At 39.4% G+C, this 25,000-nt stretch overlaps 4 protein-coding genes across 4 annotated transcripts in view; 2 read left to right on the top strand and 2 right to left on the bottom strand.

Annotated features, from left to right (window-relative positions):
- Window positions 1–1,553, bottom strand: part of endou (endonuclease, polyU-specific) — a 4,417-nt gene extending 2,864 nt beyond the window's left edge. The window contains exons 1-3 of the mRNA XM_068595070.1: window positions 1,496–1,553; window positions 1,256–1,378; window positions 1,046–1,162 (exon numbers count right to left, since the gene is read on the bottom strand). Coding sequence (XP_068451171.1) covers window positions 1,046–1,162; window positions 1,256–1,378; window positions 1,496–1,553 — 298 coding nt within the window. The remainder of the gene's footprint in view (window positions 1–1,045; window positions 1,163–1,255; window positions 1,379–1,495) is intronic.
- Window positions 1,554–3,426: 1,873 nt separating this feature from the next.
- Window positions 3,427–7,011, top strand: tsfm (Ts translation elongation factor, mitochondrial). The gene is made up of 6 exons (XM_068594665.1): window positions 3,427–3,557; window positions 3,875–4,027; window positions 4,186–4,314; window positions 4,435–4,557; window positions 5,646–5,727; window positions 6,425–7,011. The coding sequence occupies exons 1-6, from the start codon at window positions 3,510–3,512 to the stop codon at window positions 6,817–6,819; spliced, it is 930 nt and encodes a 309-aa protein (XP_068450766.1). The 5' UTR covers window positions 3,427–3,509; the 3' UTR covers window positions 6,820–7,011.
- Window positions 7,012–8,659: 1,648 nt separating this feature from the next.
- On the top strand, window positions 8,660–13,352 carry myl6 (myosin, light chain 6, alkali, smooth muscle and non-muscle). Its single transcript, XM_068594046.1, has 6 exons — window positions 8,660–8,763; window positions 9,067–9,094; window positions 10,109–10,252; window positions 10,805–10,978; window positions 11,181–11,258; window positions 12,962–13,352. The coding sequence occupies exons 1-6, from the start codon at window positions 8,761–8,763 to the stop codon at window positions 12,988–12,990; spliced, it is 456 nt and encodes a 151-aa protein (XP_068450147.1). The 5' UTR covers window positions 8,660–8,760; the 3' UTR covers window positions 12,991–13,352.
- A 377-nt stretch (window positions 13,353–13,729) lies between these two features.
- Window positions 13,730–25,000, bottom strand: part of smarcc2 (SWI/SNF related, matrix associated, actin dependent regulator of chromatin, subfamily c, member 2) — a 12,056-nt gene continuing 785 nt past the window's right edge. The window contains 25 exon segments of the mRNA XM_068594213.1: window positions 13,730–15,915; window positions 16,168–16,540; window positions 16,613–16,747; window positions 17,885–18,048; window positions 18,140–18,260; window positions 18,358–18,419; window positions 19,241–19,402; window positions 19,501–19,759; window positions 19,837–19,899; window positions 19,996–20,113; window positions 20,115–20,357; window positions 20,481–20,594; window positions 20,718–20,789; window positions 21,005–21,135; window positions 21,221–21,258; window positions 21,564–21,617; window positions 21,748–21,872; window positions 22,007–22,251; window positions 23,393–23,468; window positions 23,674–23,743; window positions 23,827–23,896; window positions 23,977–24,069; window positions 24,471–24,552; window positions 24,689–24,774; window positions 24,857–24,976. Coding sequence (XP_068450314.1) covers window positions 15,851–15,915; window positions 16,168–16,540; window positions 16,613–16,747; window positions 17,885–18,048; window positions 18,140–18,260; window positions 18,358–18,419; window positions 19,241–19,402; window positions 19,501–19,759; window positions 19,837–19,899; window positions 19,996–20,113; window positions 20,115–20,357; window positions 20,481–20,594; window positions 20,718–20,789; window positions 21,005–21,135; window positions 21,221–21,258; window positions 21,564–21,617; window positions 21,748–21,872; window positions 22,007–22,251; window positions 23,393–23,468; window positions 23,674–23,743; window positions 23,827–23,896; window positions 23,977–24,069; window positions 24,471–24,552; window positions 24,689–24,774; window positions 24,857–24,976 — 3,141 coding nt within the window. The 3' untranslated portion in view covers window positions 13,730–15,850.

Below are 25,000 nucleotides of genomic sequence, written 5' to 3'. Positions count from 1 at the left end.
TCCTGTGATTTCCCCACTGAGGGACTAATAAAGCATTATCTTATTTTATCTTATCTTATTGTATTATTAAACATCCCTACAGTATATACAATATAGTTTGTGCTGGTAATACTTATATATTTCTACTAGAGTCATTTAAAAAAAGTAAGACTTTTAATGGAGTATATTTATATTACAGTATTGCTACTTTTATCTAAGTAAAGGATCTTACCACTGAGTATTATTACTGCCAGAGAAGGGAGCAGATTATTTGAGTTAAGTGTTTTATAGCACACTAGCGACACCTGCTGTTCAACAACTGAAAGATTTGACGATGAGAGGTTGGTCACTCAGTCCAACGTTGAGGGAGAAAGTATTCAGATCTGTTACTTGGGTGAAAGTACTAAAACCACAAAGTAAAAATACTCCATTACGAGTAAAACATCTTCATTTACTTTATCTCTTTTTACTCAAATAAGTGGTATCAACAAAATGTACCTAAAGTTTAAAAAGTAAAATGATTGATGTGTGATTGATATGTTGATATAGAATATAAAATACATGACATTATTAATAGTGACACATCAATCTGTATTAGATTGTAGTATTTTGCTGTTGCAGCTAGTGGAAGTGGGGCTAATTTAAACTTATGTATGTACAGTTAGACACAGCTAGAGTACAACATGGGTGAGAAAGGGTCAGATATAAATATGAGCGGACCTGATGAAAAGGAGAAGAAAAAAGTGTCTTTCTTTTTTGACATATCTCTTTGCTTTTTGTTCAAAATTAGATATTTAGATATTAATCGGTTATTCAAATGAAACTTTCTGAAAAGTTTAGAAGGAGATTCTCTTTTTGGTGGGACTGCTGACAACTCAGATGTCTGATTGAGAACCTGATCTTCACCCTGGGAAAGTGACCATGTGTCATAGGAGCTGCTCAGGAAACGCAAACAGCGAGAAACTAGCTCTCAGTTGTGATATACTGACTGTGCCAATCAGTATATCATAACTGAGAGCTAGTTTCTCGAGGCAGGAACAGTTACACGTGGTGGTCTTACTGTCACAGAGGTCTGCGTAGTCGCTGCAGCAGTTGTTGTGCTGGGGACACTTGGAGTTGCAGTGGCACTTATTCTGATTGTTGTATTTCTCACCACATCTGCCTTTACAAGATGTGGCTCCAGCTAGAAGTTAAAGAAACAGATGTGTGATATGTTTTTTGTTGGAAGTCTGCAATGTGTAATGGATTAGTTATAAAATAAAAGTTTGTCACTCACCTTTACATACATTAACGTAGTCAGAACAACAGTCTCTGAAGCGCTCACAGGATGAGTTACACTGACAAGAAAATCTATTGTCCGTTCCAAAACCACACCGACCCTGACATGAGTTCAGAGTGTCTGAGAATAAACAGGACAGATTGGTTTCTTAACGACAGTAATTCTTGTAAATGTATTTGATACGTAAATAAGTAATAATACGTTATGGTGTTAATAGAGCAGAAACATATCTCTTACTGCTGTGTCCCTGGTGAAAGAGAGTTACCCAAAGAGCCAGTACAGCAATGACCTTCATCTTGGCTCAGCTGCAACCTGAAAACAAGGTGAATTGTGATCACGGTCCTTCTTTTAAAGCAAGTGTCACGTGACCAAGCCTAACGCAACACTGGCTCTAAAGCAGCCCATAAGTCAGGGTGTTAATCACTTCTACATGATCGTGTCTAGTGGAAAAATGTTGTTGTCAGATGTGATATTTTAACTTTTTTTAAAAGCTACTGTTCCTAGTTGAAATGAGCATTTGTGAAGGATTAGTGATTGATATGTCGTTGAACACAAGTGTAAATCAACTTTTTTTCTGCTGTAGTATCTCAGCTCTGTGAAACTACACACCTGCTTAGCACAGAGGCGGCGCTTTAATGTATCAATATATCAAGGTTGTTTTACATTTTAAACAGTTTTAAATATAATTTGTATCACAATGAAGCTCATAAGCAAAAGGTTTCTTTTAGCCTATTGCATTTTAAGGCAAGACTAAATAAAATTTATACTTAAAAAAATATAAGTTTCCACATGAGCATTCCTCCGACCGAAGTGACCAGATGCTGTATTTCACAGGATTTTTGCAAGCTCAGTACTCAGAATAGCTCACCCGCTTCAGTGACCTTGCATGTTGAGGTCTCTTGTTCACGCAGCAAATACCGAACATCAGCGATGCATACAGGCCCTTAAAGTGATGCATACTGTGGTGAAATCTATAGGCCTATTATATTGTGAGGCTTTCAGGTGCTGTCAAACAGACAATGTCAAAGCACTTGACACTTGTTTTTAAACAAGAAGAAAGCACAAGAACAGCATTGTCCTTGTTGGGAACTGCTGCCATTCTGCCAGTTCAGTTTAAATCACTATTGTCTCCAATAACAATGGATGAAATTGAAATTTGATTTCATCCAAACAGTTTACAAATAAGGTTAGTGAGTCAGAGAAACAATACACACAATACACACAGAAACAATAGAGAAAGGGGGAGGGGGGATATTAAAAACTGAAGTCATATTGCTGGCCGAGACAATGTTGGATAAATGATCACACTATACATTTTAAACAAATGAAAACAAATATAAAAGTAAAGGCTTTCCAAGCTAGTTCATGCAGGTAAAAGTCTGATTCCTTTAGACAGATGTTTGGAATGCCGGGCTAAACTAAAGCCTAAACTAAATAAAAATATAGAAATGTAATGTGAGCATGACAGATTGATAAGACCAAAACACACTCTTACTAGAAAAACAAGTAAATGAAAAACAAAATACGGAAAAGTTTTTTATTCTGAATCTTGACTTGATGGTTTATATGTTGCAGCTTAGGCTACAAGAGCCTGATTTGAGTCATTGACAGATTGTGACATTACTAAACTGCCACCCCTGGAGTACAAGTCTCTGTTGCATCGGACAGGCAAGTAGAAGCTTTAGTTGGACCCCAACTACAGAACAGCAGTAGGTTCACAAAAATACATAGTGGCAATGCACAATTTACATTATAACCATACAATTACAGAATAAACAAATAATTAATTAAGATCCATTAAGATTATTAAGTATGAAATGCCACTAAATGGAAACACACAAGTAAGTTTGTTTGAATACCTACGACCTGCTTTTATCTGTTTTCATGTGGTTTTATTTATTTATTATGTGTTTTTTGCTGCTGCATATTTTAATGTGTTTTTTACTGTGTTTTTTAATCTGTACAGCACTTTGTGACCTCTTTGTCTGTGAAATGTGCTCTATAAATACTATTATTATTATTATTATTATTATTATTATTACTGAGATTATCAACATGTAGCCTACTGTTTTAGTATAATGAGGTCAGGATCAAGCTGGATGACAAGTTCCTCCCAAACTGTAGAGGGCGCTGCGCAGTAACAAAACTGCTATTTCCAGTAATTTTGTCCCTCCTCGGCTTCCTCACCCAACGTGGATTTCAATGACATTCTGAGCTTTTATAAGGCACTAACCTGCTACGGGGTTTAAATATGTCCTTATCTTTTTTATTCAGAACAATTACAAGAGACTTTGCAAAGGTGAGCACATTAAGCTTTACACTTGCTTGTGTTTTTTATTGTTTTACCTGCAGCTCGAGCTGTCACAAGCTGGCGTGTCATTTAGCTTCCTTACTTTCTGATTCACCAGCTCAACGTTACTGTGTCAGTTTCAGTGCGTTAACTACCTTTTTATTTTAACTTAGTTTTACAGTCATTGTGTCTGGATATCTCTGTAGAATGTGTTATCTAAAAATACCATTTGTTGATACAAAGTTGTGCATATGACTGTCATCTAAAGACAGTTGGCCGAGCATTAGGTCACTGAGTCACTGACACCTATCGTCCGTCTTCCTCAGGTCAGTGTTTGCCAGCATGTACAGTCGTTACACACAGGCTGTCAGCTCTTGGCAGCTGAGAAAGCCCTCCTGATGAAACTGCGGAAAAACACCGGCTACACTTTCATTAACTGCAAGAAAGCACTGGAGAGGTTTGATAATGACGTAACGCAGGTAACTTTACCCCCTTCTCCCAAGCTCTGCCTGCACTCACAATACAGAGAACATATATATATATATATATATATATATATATATATATATATATATATATATATATATATATATATATATATGACGAGTGTGTGACTGTGTCATTTCCAATCCTTCAGGCAGAGACCTGGCTACATGAGCAGGCCCAGAAGGAGGGCTGGAGCAAAGCAAACAAGCTGGAGGGTCGCAAAGCCAAAGAGGGACTGGTTGGCCTGTTCATTCAAGATCAAGCTGCAGTAATGGTGGAGGTAAGGCCAGTGATGCAGGGGATAATAACCAGCACAATCGCTATGGTTGATATTTTTTCTGTTTGTTGGATGTGGCATTCAGCAAATTCTGTTGTCTTTCTTCTTGTCTGCTTCATGCAGGTTAACTGTGAAACAGACTTTGTTGCCCGTAATGAGACGTTCCAACAGCTGGTTAAGGATGTGGCATTTGTCACATTGGCTCACCAACAGAATAAAACACAGAGCAAGACAGGATATGTTAAGGTAAACTCAACTTGGGCTTCTGCCTGTACTTGGGGACATTTATCTGTTCACTGTGGAGCTATATGCTGGAAATAACATGTCAGTAGACACTCAAAGAGGATGGATCTACTGATGTGGCGGTATAATTAGATTTTCTTAGATAACAGGCCTTAAAATGTATGGAAACGCACAGATGTAAATAATGAAAGTAATGATTTCATTCAGCCGCTTCAGTTGTCGGGTCTGTGCATTGTGTATGCTGGCTCACACTGTCATGGCTTACATTTAGAACATAGCGATCTAATGTCAGGGTTCTTACGGTCATGGAAAACCTGGAAAAGTAATGGAATTTTAAAACGGGTATATCCAGACTGGAAAAGTTGTAATCCCCAAAGTTTTGGAAAAGTCAGGGAAATTTGGTAAATTATATGTTCATTTACGCTGAGTTTGAAATCATTAATATGCTTTTAAATGAAAAACGCTCAAAACATTCAGGCATACATACAGGCATCTATGTAAATGTTTTTTTTTTAGTCAAACTATTGTCTCTCATTCATTTTTTACTTTAAGTACTACATTTTTTCACTTTTTCACTTAATCACAGAGATTTTACAAAATGTTTGGTCATGGAAATGTATTTTTAAAGTCATGAAAATCCATTGGTTAAAACGTATAAACCCTGCAGTGTTGATGTAGTACTGTGAAAAAGATGTATTCATCATTCATACAATTGCAAAGTGAACTTCATACAATTGCAAAGTATTATGTTTTGTAATAAAGCTGCAGCATTATGGTGTCATATTATGTGCATGCTGTGATCATACAACTACATTATCAGAAATTATTTTTATTCAGTCATCAGTGATTTTTATCTTCCACTAGATATGGGCTGTGTACACACATTTTATATCATGGAGACAGAACTGCAACTTAACTGTTCACGTTTCCTAATGTAATTAATGTAAAAGTCTATTCAGGAGGTTGATGCTGATAAGGAATATATGACTGCATACTACTGAATATGACACTGGTAACTCAGGATGTCAGGACACACTAGCTTTGTGTCCTTTGCTCTGCTTTCATTCTGCTTGTACTACATTTGTTTCTAGAGTATCCTGGCAGGTGATGAGTTGAAGAAACTAAGCGTGGGTGAAGGAGCTTCACTTTCTGATCGGGTGGCTCTCACAATTGGTCAGTAAGAAAATGCTGGCTTTCTTTCATTAATGACACCGTTCAATTGATCTCAAAAACACACTGCGCTCCTATGAACAGCATTTTGAGATTCTTTTCTTTGGGTTTTTGTCTGTGATGATGGAAAAAGTGATATTTTATTTTTCATTGATTTTTAGATTGTTTCCAAAAATAAGTTCCATGTCAAACACTAGTTTATGAAAGTTTCCACGTTTTTTTTCAGCAAGATTTTTACAACACAAATTGTTGTGTTCTGAATGCGCCTGAAGTAAAAAGCTAATGTTGGACTTTAAACAAACTGCACCTCATTCACATGACTTCACCACTAAGCTAAAGGCGTGATGACGTTTTGTGTACTTCAGAATTCATGAGTGGTATTTACTGACATATTTAATATCTTAGAACAACTTCAAAATCTCTTATGCCTTATTCCAGGCATCTTACAAAAACACATTGACTTAGACAAGGGAACCGTGAGTGCAAAATTGCAAACTAATTTCTATGTTTTAGGACTCATTCCTGCACCACTGTGATGTTCCAACAGTCAAAGTAAATCAAACGGGACTTCATTGCATGTTTTTGCCGTGTGGCCTTCAAAATGTACATTTTGTTGTGAAATTAACTCTTTACCATATATGAAATGAAGTGCAGCTTAAATATGTTTTTTTTTAAAAACACTTCCCCTCTTTCCTCTCAGGTCGCCTCGGTGAGAACATGTCAGTGAGGCGGGCAGTGACGGTGAACGTGCCAGCTGAGTGGCACATTGGCTCATATGTACACGGTGGTGTGCGTGGCCAGACTGAGGTGGTCATGGGTCGGTACGGCGCCCTGGTCGTATTTGAGGGGGGAGAGAAGGGAGAGTTGGAAGTTCTAGGACGTAAACTGGGACAGCATATAGTGGGAGAGGCCCCCGTGTCCCTGGGCAACATGGATGACCTGCCTTGTGGTGAAAGTGAGACACGCCTGCTGCCTCAGACCTTCTTGGGAGACTCCAGCAGGACTGTTGCACAGTTCCTTAAAGGTCAACAGGCTCGAGTGCTGGACTTTGTCCGATTTCAGTGTGGTGAGACCACCAGTGAAGAAGCTAAATGAAGGGATGATGAATTATTTTGCATACACAATTACTCTTTATTTAATATTAAGATGAAATGCAACCACCCATTTATTTCTAAACATTCAGACACAAAGTCACAAAGTCTCATTGTATATTTGAAAGCTGAATATGTAAGTCTACCAGCACTGGTGCCTGATGAAATTATCAACCCAACAATAAAATGTTTTCATCCTGCAAATCTTAGTCCATATCGATTTGTATATGCTACTCACTATTTTCAATTATAAGACCCACATGGACATCCTCTTAACCGGGTAACCCACTGACTTACTTCAACCGACTGTCATAATGTAAATCTTCTTTCGCGTTTTCTTATTTTCTTTGATCGTCCCATGTATTTCATGAGGTTGACTGAAAGAAAATGTTCATGTCAGAATGGAACTTGTTTTTTTTTCAACATAATGGGCATTCTCCCAAGAAGCTTCAAAATGCAAAGGACAAATTAACAAAAGAACCTAACCAATACACTTTTTAGTGCATAATACAGCACAGGTCTACTGAATTGTTCTGGTCAGCTTTCTCTATCAGAGCTGCAAAGCTTTGGAACATAACATCCAGCACTATCAGACGATTCTCTAATCTCCAGTTTCAAATCATACCTCTAACACCAATCATGTGACCATTTATCACAGAGTACTCATTACAATGTATTGCATTTCACGTTTTGGAAAATGCAATGCAGAGGTTGGCTAACTTTTGGATATGGTGTGCCAGTTTTAAACTAAATTGTGAAAGCTACGACAAGGAACTTTAATTTTGTGTAGATTTTGAGTTATGTGTCCGACCTCAGCTCCACCATCCTTTTAGAAATGCTTAAATTTTACTGCAGCAAGGTCTGACAGTCTGCCGCAATTAGACCTACTTCTCGCGTGCCTCCAGTGGCTCCAGCAATACGACCTTGGCCTCCAGCAGTGTGGTATTGCCAAAGCCGGTGTCATTGATGACAAGCATTACGAATGTATGGCCCAATCCCAATCTCCAACCGTACCAACTCACAGACTTTGAGGTGAGCTCCCGCAAAGTCCTTGAGGGTTTAGGGGTGTCCCATTGTCAAATTGTCGAGTGCCTGATGGCTCAGTGGCAGACATTTTGAGCCCTTTATGAACCCTTTCCGAAAGTCAGCATTAGATGCTGACTTTGCCTAAGGGAATTACCCACAATGCATTGCAACGTGAGGTTCAACAGCAGTTCCCAATGGAAGAATGAAGACGTAAAAAAAAGAGGCACGTGGGCATTTAGCCCCAATAAAATACCTTTACAACATTATGGATTAAAAATGGAACATAAAAACACAAATTAGATGAATGCATCAAACATTTTGTTTTGACACAAACAAGAAAATTTAAAATTACTTCTCATCTCGTGAGGAAGACGTTCAAATCGGTGAATAAAAAGTTTAAAATAAATACACAATTGTACACATTATTTTTTATATAGTCACGTGATGTATAACTTGCAGCAAAGTGTTTTACATCATATTTACACCAGTTCAAGCCCTCACAGACTCTCACACTCAACCATTTAGCAGCTGACATCAGTAAATCCCTGGGGGTTTAGGGTTTGAGGGTTTGGTGTGGAGATTGGAATTGGGCTCGTATAAACAAATGGCCCATCTTCTTGCTGTTTGTCATATTGTCTGCCATTTACTTCCTTATCTCTAATTAGTGCGTAATATCACAGTAAGGTTAACATCGCATTTGCTCATGACACCTCATCAAAATGTGTAATTAACAGATATGTACTGTAAATTGGGGCGTGATAGGTTGTAACTGCGCCCCTGAAATTCAGGCCTGTGATTGGCTGTTGAACTGTGACGTCATCTGATGCGCTGCTAACAGGAGCTAACCGGTGTCCTCTTCATTAGCTTAGAGAAAACATAAGACCCTCGCCCGTCTTTCATCCAACGACTTCAAACCGACATGGTGAGTAAATATATAACTCCAGGCTAATTCATAAAAATGGCTATTGTTAAAGTACTTGTACTGAAGGACAACGTCGTTCTTTATTCATATGATTTAACAACTACTAATGTTGACCCAGTTAACTCCGCTTGCTGCGCATCTCCCCCGGCCTGCTTCACTCATTTTAGCTTTAACGTTAAGCCCTTTGCCGCAATCCTTTTCTTAAACTGCACGTTAAAATGGAGGATTAACTTGAAGCATTTGCACATTGCACTAACGTCAGTCTGTTATTCCTCTGTGCCATTTTAACCCTGCCTCAACCAGTCTGACTTCACAGAGGACCAGATCGTGGGTGAGTCAACGTTAACATCTGATTAGCAAAAGGGATTCATCTTTCTCGTGGTTAAGGTTATATAGAAAACACATCATCGCCTTTTGTTCATTTTAAATGAATTCGTCACTGTGACCCTGTAGCTCGACCGTTGTTTCTGCAAACCGCTGGACTCCTTCAGGTGACTGACAGCTCAGAATAAACTAAACTCTTTTTAACTGTGTGTGTTCACTACTTGTCACGACTTACACATAACAAATACTCTGAATTAATCACGAGTAGTGCCACAGAACGCTGAACTAACCTGGGCACATGTGACCTAATAAAGCATCTTTGTGTTTTCGCATGCTGAAATACACACCTTAAATAGTTGCAGTCATGATAAAGACAGGTTGTAATGTATGGATCACAGGGTGGCCCAGACATACTTCTTCTGGCGTGACAAATATCCGTAAAAGTATTCTTTTATGGTAGTCACTAAAGTAGTTTGTTGGAACAAATAGTGCACATTGATGTAGGACATCAGCTATTTTGTGGTGTTGTTTAACATGACCGAAGTCATGTTGGAGTTGCAAACAATGTGCTTGTATGGATCGTATTGTTCTAACCACCACACCCACTGACCTTGTTGCTGTAGCTGATGAGTACGTTTCAGTTTTTTCTTCAAAGTGTTTTCTGCCTTCTGATCTGATACAAGGTATATCAAATATATTAAGCTCCTAAAATACAATATCAGGTAAAGAGAGCTATTTGTGAGATGAATGCGTAATCAATAAGCCACAGTAATAAAAAAAAGCGTGTGCAAAATGTGTCAGACATTGTCTTTTGTATCTAATGTCAAAAACAAAGTGTGCAGTAGTATCAGCTGTTCTTCTACACAAACAACTTTATTCATTAAGGTTACACACACACAGTTGTATCTGTGGGGCTGAAAGCCTGATGTTATGCATATGCGCTTGCTTGTGTCTCCAACATTGCAGTATAATTTCTATACTGTACAGCTGAATGAGTTCGACCTCTCTGTCTCCATGTTAGAGTTCAAGGAGGCCTTCCTTTTGTTTGACCGGACGGGTGAGGGGAAGATCACCTACAACCAGTGTGGTGATGTTATGCGGGCCCTTGGACAGAACCCTGTCAATGCTGAGGTGCTCAAGGTCCTGGGAAACCCCAAGTTAGAAGGCAAGCCTCTGATTCTCCAGCTCAACCTACATTATAATTTCCTTTGTTAATGGATAGGTTGTGTGTACAATTCTAAACCCGTATTGCAAAATAAGATAATCAGTATGTGCTGAATTGCCTTATTTGATACAGACATGCGCATTTCTTTTTAGTGCTGATAATTTAGTACATTAATAAATGTGCATTCAGCTGAAAGCTCTGGTAGTGTAAAAACTGCGAACGTACTTCCATTGTTTGCCTATGCTGGGAATGAAGGGAGGCTCTCAAGCTTTAGATTCAGATTCAACTGTGTATTTCTGTGTATTTACACACTGTATGTGTGTGTGTGTGTGTGTGTGTGTGTGTATATATATATATATATATATATATATATATATATATATATATATATATATATATATATATATATATATATATATATATATATATATATATATATATATATATATATATATACACACACACACTGATATCCATACGAATAGGATCATTTTAAAAACCATTTTGTGGGTGTTTTAGAATAAAAAATATTTTTTACTAATGACCTTTCAGACATGAACTACAAGATGTTGGATTTTGAACAGTTCCTGCCCATGCTTCAGGCCATTGCTAAGAACAAAGACCAGGGATCATTTGAGGATATCGTAGAAGGTCTGCGGGTCTTTGACAAGGAGGGAAACGGGACAGTGATGGGAGCAGAGCTGCGCCATGTTCTCACTACACTAGGCAAGTCAACAAAAAGCTGAAAAAAAACAAAGATTTTTCATTAATCCTTATCTAGTTTCGCTGACCTATGTATGTCTTATCGTGCAGAGTAAAATCTGTCAGTCACTTCTCTGTAACAAGAACTATGTAAACAAGCGTGCCTCCTAGTGCTTTTCTTTGTGTAGTCCTAAAGTGCAGATTCATTATTCTTTGTTCATTCCAGGTGAAAAAATGACAGAGGAGGAGGTGGAAACTCTTCTAGCGGGACACGAAGATGCCAATGGCTGCATTAACTATGAAGGTAAAACGGTATAAGGAGAGATGCACTCAGATGACTCGTACTATTATACAATCTAGTATGCCAGGAAAAGATTAAGTACATCCGGATACGTAGTGTGCCAAATGCAGTACCCCAAAAATTCCAGGATGCCCGACTGCATCTGGTTGCATTTTGTAGGATGCAAGTTCACCTGCTTTTCTGGCTATTCTGACCCACAATCATCAGCGCAGAGGATATACAAGTAAGAGGATGATCAAGGTGCAAAGTTATGACAAAATAGTTTGTCCTGTAGGAGAAAACTTTCTTTGAGGCCCAATTCTGTGTCAGTTTCAGGAGAGTTGTATTCACTGCACAGTGGAGACAGAAGTTCACAACAAATCTGTAGAATTCTCTTAAACCAAAGAATGATGAAGAGAGAAACAAAAAAGACAAAAATATTGCGCTCAGCCTGAGCTCAGAGAATACATAAACTACCAGACCAAAACAAACTAAATTAGTCAAACAAGCCAGTTACAGAAATTGACTTCGAATTCGGAGTCAGAGCTGGAATCATTTGATATATTTCAGTTTCAATTTCCTCTTCCAGAACAATTGTACTCCTGAGAGATCCAACTCTCTGGATGAGAGATCCAACACGAGGCATTACCCTATAACAACTTTTGTTTAGAGGAAAACTAGACAAGGACTTGGGAATGCCTTGTCACATACAGTACATGTTTGAGAGAATTGCACTATGCAATACAGATGTGATTGACTAGTTACTTCTCCATAGTTATTATGCTACCTTTGTACTTCTTCAAGGCGAGGCGTAACAATAGAAGCATTTCATAAAGGAGAAAGACACTCTGGTAGGAGGGGGGGAGACAGACGACGACAAATACGCGCCGCTGGACGACTACAGTCCCGCCTGTCATTACATCTTACCCGGATACAACACATACAAAAGATATGTTTTTCTGATTGGCTGTAGCCCATTTCTTTTTATTGATTGGCTGGTGAGTGACCCTCACGGGGGGTGGGGCTTGATTCCTCTGTGGTGAGGGCAGCGCGCCACCAGGTCATGTCTGCGTGCTGCAGCACAATAAATAGCCTGGAGTTTTTTTTTCAGGGTGAGAAATACGATGTGTGGCGGGAGGGCGTGATTTAAGACCGAAATGCGTGACAGTCACGCTCAATGCGTGACACTTGAGAGCCCTGTGTCAATATCAGCAACTCAGTTCAGGAGGAGAGTTGTCTGCCATTGTGGATTTGCAGGGGCAAGTCCGTCTTACAGAACAAAAGGTGTTTTTTTACATTAAGGTATGACCTCTAACCTGGGCTCTCTTCACACTGCACCAAAAGGTTTTACTCAGGTTTGTTCATTGATGTAAAATAGTTTCTGTCTGCACAGGAGTTACGGTTACAGACAGAACTGTCAGGAACACACAAAGGTGGTATTAAAAAAGAGTGCACTACAATTGAATTAATGCAAATAATGCACACTGTTGCCACTTCTGTGGCCGTGCGACACCTTTTTTATATTTACATCTGAATATATTTGTCACCTAAACTAATGTTCAACCTCCTTTTCCCATGTTGCCCAACATGTTTTAACATGCCCATCAGATCTGATATCTTGACCTGCTTATCCCCGCTGACAAATGTTGGATGTTTTTTTTCCTGCTTTTGTCCAAGTGTTTTCAGATTTGTTGCTGATGTGTTTTTCTTTCTTTCCCTTTGAACAGAACTCGTCCGGATGGTGATGAGTGGTTGAGGATTCATAAACGCACTTCCAGCTTTATTCCTGAATATTTTTATATTGTTTGTCTTGTCTCACCCTTCCGTCCACATCATTCTATCTCCAACAAGTTTTATTTATAATGTTTTTTTGACATCTTCAATTTATTTCAAAAGTGCCTATTTTGTCTAATCTGAAGAAACCCTTCCATCTACTTTTTCCTAACCTTATTCAGTCTCGAAGGTACTCTACAGAGTGGTTCCCTTGATGATTTCACCTAATACATCTTTATTAACATGTCAGTCTTGTTGTCAGCTTATATTTTTTTGTTTGGAAGGATATGATGTGACATGTTTCATCTTCCTGTATTGAATAAAAATCAAAGTTTTCAATGTGTCTTTCAGCCTCCGAGTCTTCAAATATGTCTTTATAGGGCATGGAAACGACACACCTGGAATCACATAGGACCAGCTCCAGACAGGCGGACGCTGAAGTTATGACATACAATACTGTGACTTTTTAAGACACTTTTAATGACATGTTTAGCGTACTATAAATGTTAAGTGAAGTTTTCATGACAGAATAATTTTTTTTATGGTATACTATACTATATTTATGACATTCTTAAGGACTAACACTACTATGTATTTTTGATAAAGTTTTTATAGTAAACTTTAATCAAAAGTTTCTTTTTTTGGAAATTACATTTTCACAGCATACATTTTTAATTGAAACTTAATGAACAAATTAAACGGTGCAGAATTTAAACATTCAGGACAAATTAAAAATGGTAAACTATTTAGAATATAAATAATAAAAACAAACCACTCCACACAATGACTTCCTCTTCACATCTTTATTTTTACCCCAATATTTTGTAATTAAAACTTTGACCCCTTTAGCTACGCATTTGTGTTCAATACAAGCTGCCAGAGTAACTGTCAGTCCGAATGTAATAATTTACTGAGGAAAAATGTTTTCTACTGTATAATAACCAATGCAATTGCTGCTACCTTCAGCATAGTGAAAAACATACAGAAACTGAACATACACTTATTTCATATCACAAATTCCACACAATGTAGTAATAACACAGATAAAAGAAGTCCATTTATGCTCACAACTATGGTGAGGTCTGCAATACTGGCTTGATGGACATTAACTGTAAAGTTTCACCTTCTGACTGGATTATAATTCATGACACTGAAGTGACATGTTGTCGTGTGCAGAAGGAAGCTGCTCTTTTTAATGCTTCAAACTCTCTGATGCGCGACTAATGGCACTGTAAATAAAACTGAACGGTAATGTGGTTTACAGATCTTAATGGCATGCGTTCACATCCACAAATGCTCACAGTCACACACATCTCAAGACGGTTCCAATAAACCTGCCTGACTCATACACAACAGCGGAGAGGGTAAATATAAGATACAAATGTAGTAATATACAGGTAAAATGTTGACATATGAAAAGTAAGGAGATGGAAAACAAAGTAAAAAATATAAAAATTGATAGGATAAAAAGTGAGGATATTGTTGCAGATATTAAGGACACAATTCTCCATTGTCAGCTGTTTAAGGTGCGAGCTCCCTTGTTTTTGACAGGCTTCACATTTCTTCCATGTGTAACTTGAAATGCACCAGCGAAAAACAAGCTGCTAAAGAAATCTTCTTAATTTCCTAAGCAACCACAATACAACTCACTGAATAAATGTGAGATAAACATGATTATAAAACATTTTGGTTGAGCAATTAAAAACTGAAGTGAAATTATTAATAAACACTTGTGCGGTCACTGGTATAATGATCATTCCCAGACTTTCAGTCATTCCTTTTGAACAAAACTACATTCTACAAACTCCTGGATGCTTTAGTTCATCCAAATTTGAAAAACATGAATCTCCTCACTGACATGTTATTCCTTAAGTGCTGTCGAAAGGAGGGACATTAATAAGATATATTTAAAGAGAGGCCTTCTCATGATGAGGATGTCACGCTGTCAGAACTTTCAAATATTATCATTACAGGCCAACACAAGATGTGTTTGTAACAAAAAAAAAAATCCAGTTTACAGGACATTGTCTCAAACTGCATCCAAACCAACTTCATTTCCAACTGAACTCTAATTAGTTTTCATTCATATCAGACATTTCTCTAGATTTAGACATGTGACCTGCAGGCCAGACTTGTAGAGTGACTGTTTGTCCATGTAAAACACATAAAAATAGAACAATAGTAACATTTCCAATCAAGTTTTCGAAACCTTCAGCATGAAAAACTATTTAAGACAACAAAAGTATGATATAAGTGCTAAAGTTAAATCATTGACGCTTCAAGTCTTTCAATGAGACCTTGGGAAACATGTCAAAAGTGCATTTTGTCTTACATATATTTTAATTAGTACCTACAGTACAAGGGGGGAACTCTAGAGAGATTGCGAAGCACAAACTTTCCAAACTGTGTCAATCCGTTGCAGAAAATAAACAATTGCCAAAACACTGAAAACGCAAGATGAGTCTTTTCTCTTCACTTGACTGGCAGCATGTTGGAAAGACCCTCTTAGTTCACTCTGCTGTTAAGCTTCAAATTATGAAGTGAGATGTTGGCGTCCACTCGACCGCACAGGACGAACAGCTTCTGTTTGAAAACTACATTTTCTTCATTGGCAGATTAAATTTAAAAAGGACATCTTTTTAAGTAGAGCTGGTTTGATTTATACGCCATCATTTTTTCTTTCTCGCATCAATTGTCCTGTTGGAAAACAAAAACAAAAACGGAAACAAATAAAAGAGCTGAACATGTAAAATGTGTTCTTCTTCGGTTTATGACTTCTTCATTTCAGATGATACCGGTAAGTGGTCAGAGTCATTCGGATTCTCAGGCTGTGTTTGATTCTCTCACTGTGGAGGTTGGACTGTAGCTGAGGGGTGGAGTGTTTCCCCTGCAGGAGGGGGGGTGGGCTCTGTGAGGTAACACAGGAGATGAGGAGAAAAACATGGTCCTTATTAAAGTCAACAGGACAGCTGATAATAGTGTATGTGTCGAGAATTTAGTATATTGCATATTGACATCCATGCAAAATATATTTATTTAAATATATGATGACTACACAGATCTGAGAGTTGTAAAGTAGGGATGAAAGTGCAGACAAATATATTAAAATAATGGATGTATAATCTGTATTTCACAAATATTGCTCAAGCTTTGAACTCACCATGGAGTACAGGAGTAGTGCTGGAGCTGGAGCTTGACTGGGTAGATGGGGTTGCGCCTGGAGGGCAGGGTGGCGAGGTGTGAGCACCCTGAGGGGCTTGTGTCTCAGGGGCCGGGGCAGAAGCTGAGGCTGGGGGCGCGGGACTGGGGGCCGGCTGCGGCGCTGGTGTGTTGGGGGCCTGCTGACTTGCGGTCGGGGGTGGCGGGGCCGGTGCCGGGGCGGCCTGGTTGGCATGGGGGCCGGCGGTCTGGCTGTGCTGCTGGTGCTGGATCTGCTGGAAGTGCTGCTGGCGGGCCCTCATCTCGGCATATTTCAACTGTTCCATGTGGAAGGACTGACGGTCAGCCAGCAGCTGCTGACGCTGGTACTCCAACTACAAACACAAAATGTAATAATTAGGTCGACTTCTCTCGTGAGATACTACATATCCCAGATCCCAACTTACGGCCTCCCTCTCTCTGTCCATTATGGTTTCCAGTTCCTCAAAGTGTCGGAGTTTAATCTCCAGCTTCTTCATTTGGGTCTCCACCAGCAGAGCCACGAGAGATTTAATCTTCCTCTCTTCAACTGCAGCCAGGTGCTACGAAGAGAGTGAACGAGAAATTTAGATGAGACAAAATGTGAACGTAAGAAAAACTAGAATCATAGTTGTACGACTCCGCCGTGCAGTTTATATCTATTATATTTGTATTTATCTGTCAAAAATTACATCGCTTCATAATTTTATCCAATTAAAAATTTGTTGAAATTGTCATAATTAGCATTATGTCAGAGAATTATGTCTTGCGTGTTTTATAGGTTGCTGTGACCTTTGACCTTTGATTCTAATTATTTCATACCTCCAACTCCAAGTGAAAATATTGCTATTTTTAGTGTCATAAAACCTTCGAGTAAAAACAAGTATTGTATGTTTTGCAAACACATACTGTATATAAAAAATAAAATAAAAATGACTTCAAAGAGAATATAAAAACAAAATGTGAATGTTCGTAGTTAACTGGATCAAGTAATAGGATGGTAAATGGGGTAAAAAGTGAAGTATATTTTGTCATAAAAAAAAAGACAATATCGTCATTTTATTATGACAAAATATACTTTACTTTTTTCAGCCGTCAATATGTGTATAGGATGTCAATAAACATTACTAATTCATAGTGTATGTCATAAATATCATAACAATGTCAAAATAAATGTCAAAGTATACGAATCATCTAGAGTATTGACATTGTACTTTGGCAAAAGAAAAGCCGTAAAAAATTAGGAGAAAATCATTGGAGAGCATGTAATGAAAAAGGCAATTAAAAGTCACCATCTTGAATGTCATTCAAATGTATTAAAAATGTCATAGTATAGTAAGTTGTAATTTGTGGTATTAGTACAACATGCCATAAAAGAAAGTCCAAGTATACAATGTCATGAAAAAGTTTTGTTTCTCAACACAAAGACACGATGTCTTGGCTGCAGACGCAGAGGCAAAAATGTGAAAAAGTAAACAGAGTACCTTAAGGCCAGAGATGATAAACTCTACCTTTAGGCCAGAGATATTACACTCTACCTTAAGGCCAGAGATAATAAACTCTACCTTTAGGCCAGAGATAATAAACTCTACCTTTAGGCCAGAGATAATAAACTCTACCTTTAGGCCAGAGATAATAAACTCTACCTTTAGGCCAGAGATAATAAACTCTACCTTTAGGCCAGAGATGATAAACTCTACCTTAGCTTTGACCGCAGCGGCAGCGAGCGCAGACGCGGCAGCAGTGGCAAGGTTCCCCTCTCCAACGTCACGCTCCACCTTAGCCTTCCTCTCTCCTTCACTCTCTGCTTCTCGTTGTCCGTCCTCTGTGCCCTCTTTTCCGTCCTTCGCCTTCTCCCCATCACCTAGGGTTAGGGTTAGAAAAAGGTTTTTGTTTTTTTTACCTTTCTTAAGAACAATCTATTTCCTCTTTTCCACTGAGATGCATTTTCATACCAATCTCTGACTCGGTTTTGTCCGTCTCCCTCTCTCCTTCTGCTTCTCTTCCTCGTTCTTCCTCCTTCTTCCCGTTCTCTGCCTGTTTCTCCTCTTCCTCAGTCGCTCCGTCTTTGCTGTCCTTTATGGGAAAGCGAAAAACACATTGAGCCTAGCAGCAGTTCATCAGCAGACCTCACAAAACAGACACATTATGTTACATTGAACGTGCATCATACCTTGGTCTCCCTCTTCTCTTCACCTGGTTGGCTGTCACTCTTACTTTCATCACTGCTTTCATCTAGAGAGAAGACAAGTGCAAAAGTGTTTTCTTTTTTCAATTTTGTAGGAAACCTTGTGGTTGGTGGATTGATTGGTCGATATGCGATTGTCTGACCAAATCCTCAATTGTTTCTGTTACTTGAATTAAAAAAAAGGGCTCCTTCTTTCAAAAGTTTCGGCGGCCGGAGGGACTAGGTGTGTGTGAGAGAAAAAGGGAGACACAGACAGAGCTCCCGTCTGTAATGATGGGTTACTTGTTCTGCTGCTATTTTATTACATTATTACATTTCATTTAGCTGACACTTTTATCCAAAGTGACTTACTATAATTTACCATAAATTTAACAAAATCAATCCGCTCAGATTTTTCCAGTACTGTGGGCGAGGAGAAAGAGAGCACCCTGGACCTCTCCAGCTGCTCTCTGTGGGAGGAGCCGGGAGGATGTTTAAAAGCACTGGCAGGCGCATCACTAATATTAGATATTACATTACTTATATCAAAATCGTCATATTTCAGCATGGTTGGTGTAATAAATAGCCTAATATTTATGTTTATAATACAACTGTGTTGTTCTATTTATGGGAATCATACACATAAGGGCTGTTTAGCTGCTAAGTCGGTTAAAACAATTTATATACTACGATTAGCTTTTTATCTTTATTTAAAATTGATTTAGGGCACCAGGTGGAGTGAACAGTGCAAAAGGGCCATTGAGTTAATCCCTTGACTTATTTTTCGATCCAATCAGTTGGTCGAAGAGTAGATTTAGTGGAATCTGTTGACCTCAGCTCCACAATTATGCATGCTGCATGTGTGTGTGTGTGTGTGTGTCCATCCTACCAGGTCTGTCTCCCTCCTCCAGGCCAGTGCCTGCGATGCCGCTACCCTCCAAGCCATACAGCGGGTCCTGTCGGCCGCTGACCCTCGCTGCCTCCTCCACCCGCCTCACGTGAGCCTCAACAAGCGCTGCAGGAACCTCCTCCTTCATACGAGAAAACTCCTCTAAAAGAGAGAGACAGACAGACCAAGGTCATCGGTTACTAAAGAGACAAGGCACATTCAAATTGAGTAAATTTAATCCAAAAGAAGCTCTTTCTCACCCAGAGCAGATTTGGCGGCAGCAGAGGCAACACGTGGGTCTACGACAGAGGCAAGGAAGGCCACGGAGCTCATGACAGGGTTTCCTGCCTGGCTGAAAGGTACTGGCTGGAAGGCTAGTGGTCCCAGGGACGACGAGTGGTCTTCTAAGTACGGGTCTTCAATGGGCAGCCGCAAGAAGTGCAGGATGCACTCATCTTGTGTACGGCTGCCCACATGTTCTGAAACCTTGTTCCAGTCATCTTTGTACATCTCCAACCCCTGAGAGAAGTGGGGACATAAGCTTTGCATTTCTACTTTCTTATTTTCACACAATTGATTTTAAGGAGAAATTGTACCTCAAGTAGTAGTAGTGTTTCTTGCTCTGTCCACTCCCTCATAGAGCTCGCTGTGCTCTTGCTCTGTGCACAAATATCACCACCACTTTGTTAATATGGGAGCTTATTGTAAATGTACAGACAAATATACCTTCCTCGTGCATTTTCTTGGGCTTATACCTTTATAGAACAAGTCTTCTTGCTGTACATGTCAGTCCGCAACCCAAAGTTTTGCAGATCGGCTGGTTTCTCCTTCACTTTATCCGGGAATGACATCATCTGCTGAGTAGCAGGGGTCTAAAGGTGCACAATGAGAGGACATGTGTAAAACAACCCAGAACATGTATGCATGTTTTATTTGTGTTTGTGTCTGAGAGTGTATGTGCACCTGAGACGTCTTGGGCTGCAGCGGCACCAGACTGGACGGAGTGTCTGCCAGGACGTGGAAGTGAGAAGTGGGTGGGGGACCCATGGGTGTCGGTCGGCTCTCAGAGTCAACCTGGTAATTGATCAGGCCCCACTGCTCCAGGAAGGCGTGCACTCTGCAGCACAAGAAACACACAGTGTTCAGCATTGAAAGCAGTTCAGCCAAAACAAGAAACTAGCTAAATACGCAGTTAAATCTCTGGATTGAGTAGAAATATTCCCATTCAGCCTCCAACTACCTCATGATTGCGCACACGTCTCCTGCCAAGTTCCTGCGACAGGCCGTGGACGTCAGATATTCCTGAGGGTTCAGCCGGTATGTGTCGATCATGAAGTTCCTGTACGCCAGGTAACTGAAAGAAGGAGGTGCACGAAAATATATTTAAACTTACTGTTGGATTGCTTTTTTAAATGTGTGTGAGATAAATGTTTCAGATAATACCCAATCTTGTTTTGTGTACGGATCAAATACTCACATCTCTGGGGTTTTGGATTTGTTCTTCCCATTAAAAAACTCTGGCAGGGCTCTGCGCTCAATGGCATGAACACTGGGGGGAAGCAATTAGGACATCATGAGTTCCTCACAGCTGATATACGTATGAATGTCTCCTGTTGTAGGCTCTCTAGTGCTGAGACTGTACTGGTTTTCATATCAAATGAACCTCATCTCATCCAGTTCTTGCTTTTCACACATATGAATTATATAAATACATCAGTAAAATATCTGGAATCAAATTACTTTTCATGAAGAATGTTTTCTTACCTGTTGTAGTCAAACCAGGCAGCGTAGCTCGGTATAATAATGTGATGAGTTTGCTCAGTCACGTTGTCCTCGTGAAGGTCCGAGCCTTTCACTGGCTCACCCTTTACGCTTGGAGAGCCTTCCTCCTCCTCCTGTTCAGACACACAGTCACGTTGATGTATGGGTTTACTGCCCTCACTGTCCCCACATTATGATGCAGTTGAAAAACTACTTTACCTTGCCTGTTGTTTCCATGGACTCATCCTCTTGCTCGTCTGTTCAAATCATAGAAGAATGGTCGGTGAATACAGAACAAGGACAGAGAGACACACCATTCACTGAATACAAGATGAATAGAGGACTTATTTACAGTTTGAAAAGCGCACTTTTCCTCCATGTGTTATAATATGGGCTAAAACCCAAATCCACGATGAAGTGATACATTGCTGAAAGAAATCTCAGTGGATCACTCTTGCTTTTCCACTGTTTTACAGTGTTTGCAAAGAAAAGGGATGCTTTCTCGTAAAAGTAGTTACAGGCGACCATGATGGAGGCGAAACGTACAAAACATTCTGCTCACCCATATCTGTTCCTCCCTTCACTGGAGTTGAATCAGAGTCCTTCTTGGTGTTATCTGCAAAAAGAAAGTATAATGTCAGCCAGTAACGGACAACAACTACTTTAAAATCTTGAAGGAGACAACAAAGGTTTATTTTAAAGATCATATATGGTTTTATTCATGTATATCTTGGACGTTTGTGTACTTGATTTAGGTGGGTTTCCCTCTTCCGATGCTGGAACAGGTGACGCTTCATCCAAATCTTTACTAGGGTCCTCCGGTTCCTCTTCTCTTTGGCCCCGTTTAGACTTAGTGTACGGGGTTGTTGGCCTGTCCACACAGACACAAATAATGCATAAAATAAAAAACATTATTTTACAATACTGCATAATGTCTCTGACACAACTGGTTCACATGGCTGATGAGTATGACATCATTGCACAAAGACGCGACTGGTCACCAACCCTTTTTTGGTATTCTTCTTCTTGCTCTCCTGAGGCGGAGGTGTCGGGGATGGCGACGGCGACCTCTTCCTCTTCTTAGCACTGCCGGGCTTTTTGTCCCTCCGCTCATCAGGAGTGGTCACCTCATCTGTCAGGGTCTTGGCTGAGATTCTTTTCCTCTTAGGGCAGCCCTCGCCCACTTCATAGTCCTCCTCGTTCATCCACTCGTTATACTGGTCCAGGTCTAAAATCCACTTGGCATGGACCTGTGAACAGAGAGCATTGTAAGCAGCGAGCTTGTCAGCGTGAAATGAAAACGTATGTCATAGTTCAAGCAGCAGTGTGTTTTACACGTGGTTGCAAAATCCTTCAGTCCACCAACATGGCACAATGGAAATGCCATGTCTGGAAATGTAATCAAACATTTAGGGTAGAAACAGCAAAAGTACTGCTGCTGACATTAGTGGAGATGTTTTCTGGCTCCTATGTTGGTTTTGTGGCCAAAACATTAAGGTATTTGGGCAATAATGGCTGGACTAAACATATTATAAATCTGTAATCTAAGTTTTGTGTGATTTATGTTTCCATAAAAATGATTCTACAGAGACTTAACTACACTAATGAAGAAGCCACTGACTAAAGACAAATGCAGTTAATCTTAATCAAGTCACTTTGAAGTTGTGGTCTGAGGGAGGCATTTATGCTGTGAGTAAACAGAGTGGCAGGATAGCAAACTAACACAATAAGCTGATTTTTGTGTGAAAACAGCTCCAAAGATTTTAATGCTTCATCGCGTCTTCTCTCATGTCCTAGTGACTGCTAAGCGCCTTGAGTGATTAATGTTCTGAATACACAATAAGAACTACTGATGCTGCCTTTAATTCATGGTTCAGCAAAGTGACAGAGTAAACATGGCTGCTTCAAGTGCCAATTTACCCCAGCACTTACTTCTTCAATGTTTTGCACAGAGAGAAAAATATGAGATATGTTTCCAAACTAGGGAGCTATCAGCTCTGTATACACTCAACAGTCCCCTGACATTTTTTTTTATCATAAAGAAACGGCTAAGACACGTACAATTAAATTACATCATTACCTACTCAAGAATTGAAGACGTTTTTCAAAATTGTGCTCTTAAAAATTACGCATAGGCGTCAAAAATGTAACAATGCATCGTGCACCCATTAAGACAGCATACTTTATTTTAATGTTAAAGGAATGGCAGGAACAAGTCAATGCAGAATATATATATATATATATATATATATATATATATATATATATATATATATATATATATATATATATATATATATAAAATAAAGAATTCAGATTGTAAAAAATTGGGAATGAATGACACAAAAACTGAGACAACAAACTACAAACAGGTTTCTAGAAAATAAATACCTTCCTAGGCTTTTCTGGGCAGGGAGGATCCTCCACAGCAGCTTCAATCTCACTAGCTTGAATCCAGGTGTCGTAACTACATGATGAAAGGAACAAGGTCAAAGGTCAAGGCACGGGGAATATTACAGGTTTGGGCTTGTAAAAACAACTCAGTTGTGTAATTTAAGCAACATTTGCAGATCCACTCGACAGTGTTATACTTCTACAGTTAAGTGTACAATGTTTCTATTTAAGAGTTAAGTGTTGAATGGTGCTCTTATCTCTGTAAACTCAGTACTAACCTGTCAGGAAAATATCCCCAGTGGAGGAGCACTTGCTTATCTCTCTTCATCACTGGACGCACCCACTCCTCTGGACCAAAAAGAGAAAAGGAAATCAGCACAAAGCTGATTTCATCAGAATCCACTAAAATAAACAACAATCTAAAGCCTCACCTTCCTCCAGGCTAGTGGGAATAGGAACAACAACATGGGAGCTGGAGGCCTTGTCCTCAGTTACTGAGCCCTGCAACAGATAAAGTTACACAGAGATTAGTGTGCTTTTTGTTTGTAGCACTGAAACTCTTAACAAAACAAAATACACACCTGATGTCTTTTTATGATGTCTTTTAGTTTCCCGAGCAGTTTTGGCTCAATGTCAGAGCTCAGGAAGATGACCGGCCTACTCAGGCAGTTGTTCTGACAGGAATAGAAATGCAGCAGATGTGTGAATTAGTGATGATGATGATGATTCATCATGATTCAAATAGTCAGGAAATCTATATAACATCTATATATGTATTATCATATAATCTAAAACTCAGTCAGTGTTGTTAAGCTCTCCAGAGAGCTGACAAGGAATCAGACTGCTCAATCAGACTATCAACTGACCCTTGCTGAGGCTCACACTTGATTTCTTAAACACAACATATAATTGTGTCTAATTGGGGAAAAGTTGTAAAAGTGAGTGACGTGAAAGAAACTTTCTTAATATAAAAAAATATTCCAAACACACTTAAAAATATAACTGGAAACATCTACAGTTTAATTTTGGTTCTCCAGGTAATGTGTGTTACAGAAAAGCTCAGTGGCAAACTTACTTGCACTAAGGACTTCTCAATGGTCATGAACATCTCCACATTTCGGTCCATCCTCGACGGATTCTGGAAGTCAAACCTGCGCCTACCAGGAAATTAGACTGGAGTTACACATGAAACGGCAACATAGACAACATCCAACTATGTACAGCGCATGTGTACAGTTAATTTCAGTTTGTTTGTTTAGTAAACACGTATACCAGCTAAAAAGAAAGTCTTACCATCCCTGGTCACTCTTGAACTTATAGGCAGAAGCCAGGATGTGGCAGAGAGCCCCTCCGGACTTAAAGTCCAGAAAACACTTCATCTGCAGACACAAAACAGTTTAAAAGGCCTCAGTGGAATAAGGTTGTGTGTCGGTGTGTTAATGACAGTTAAAGGACACATACTGGCAGCTTGGTGAGCGGAGGGTTGCTGACATGTCGACCAAACACCTCCTCCTGGAACTGGAGCAGCTGGACCACCAGGCTGGACAGAGACTTGTTGGTGGGGGGCTCGGCCTGGATGTACTGAGATAAGATATGATATCTATA

This window comes from Clinocottus analis, unplaced genomic scaffold (assembly GCF_023055335.1).
Source record: "Clinocottus analis isolate CAN_PGR_092001 unplaced genomic scaffold, fCliAna1.0.p SCAF_3, whole genome shotgun sequence".
NCBI classification, from domain to species: domain Eukaryota; kingdom Metazoa; phylum Chordata; class Actinopteri; order Perciformes; family Cottidae; genus Clinocottus; species Clinocottus analis.
Note: the sequence above shows the minus strand (reverse complement) of the source record. Positions and strands in the feature narration are given on the sequence as shown.

Excerpts from the sequence above, each read along its gene's own strand:
- tsfm (XM_068594665.1), top strand. The coding sequence starts at position 3,510 with ATGTCCTTATCTTTTTTATTCAGAACAATTACAAGAGACTTTGCAAAG. Across the intron at positions 3,558-3,874 it reads TTACAAGAGACTTTGCAAAG|GTCAGTGTTTGCCAGCATGT; the intron begins GTGAGCACATTA and ends CGTCTTCCTCAG. Across the intron at positions 4,315-4,434 it reads AAGCTGCAGTAATGGTGGAG|GTTAACTGTGAAACAGACTT; the intron begins GTAAGGCCAGTG and ends TGCTTCATGCAG.
- myl6 (XM_068594046.1), top strand. Across the intron at positions 10,979-11,180 it reads CCATGTTCTCACTACACTAG|GTGAAAAAATGACAGAGGAG; the intron begins GCAAGTCAACAA and ends TGTTCATTCCAG. Across the intron at positions 11,259-12,961 it reads TGGCTGCATTAACTATGAAG|AACTCGTCCGGATGGTGATG; the intron begins GTAAAACGGTAT and ends CCCTTTGAACAG.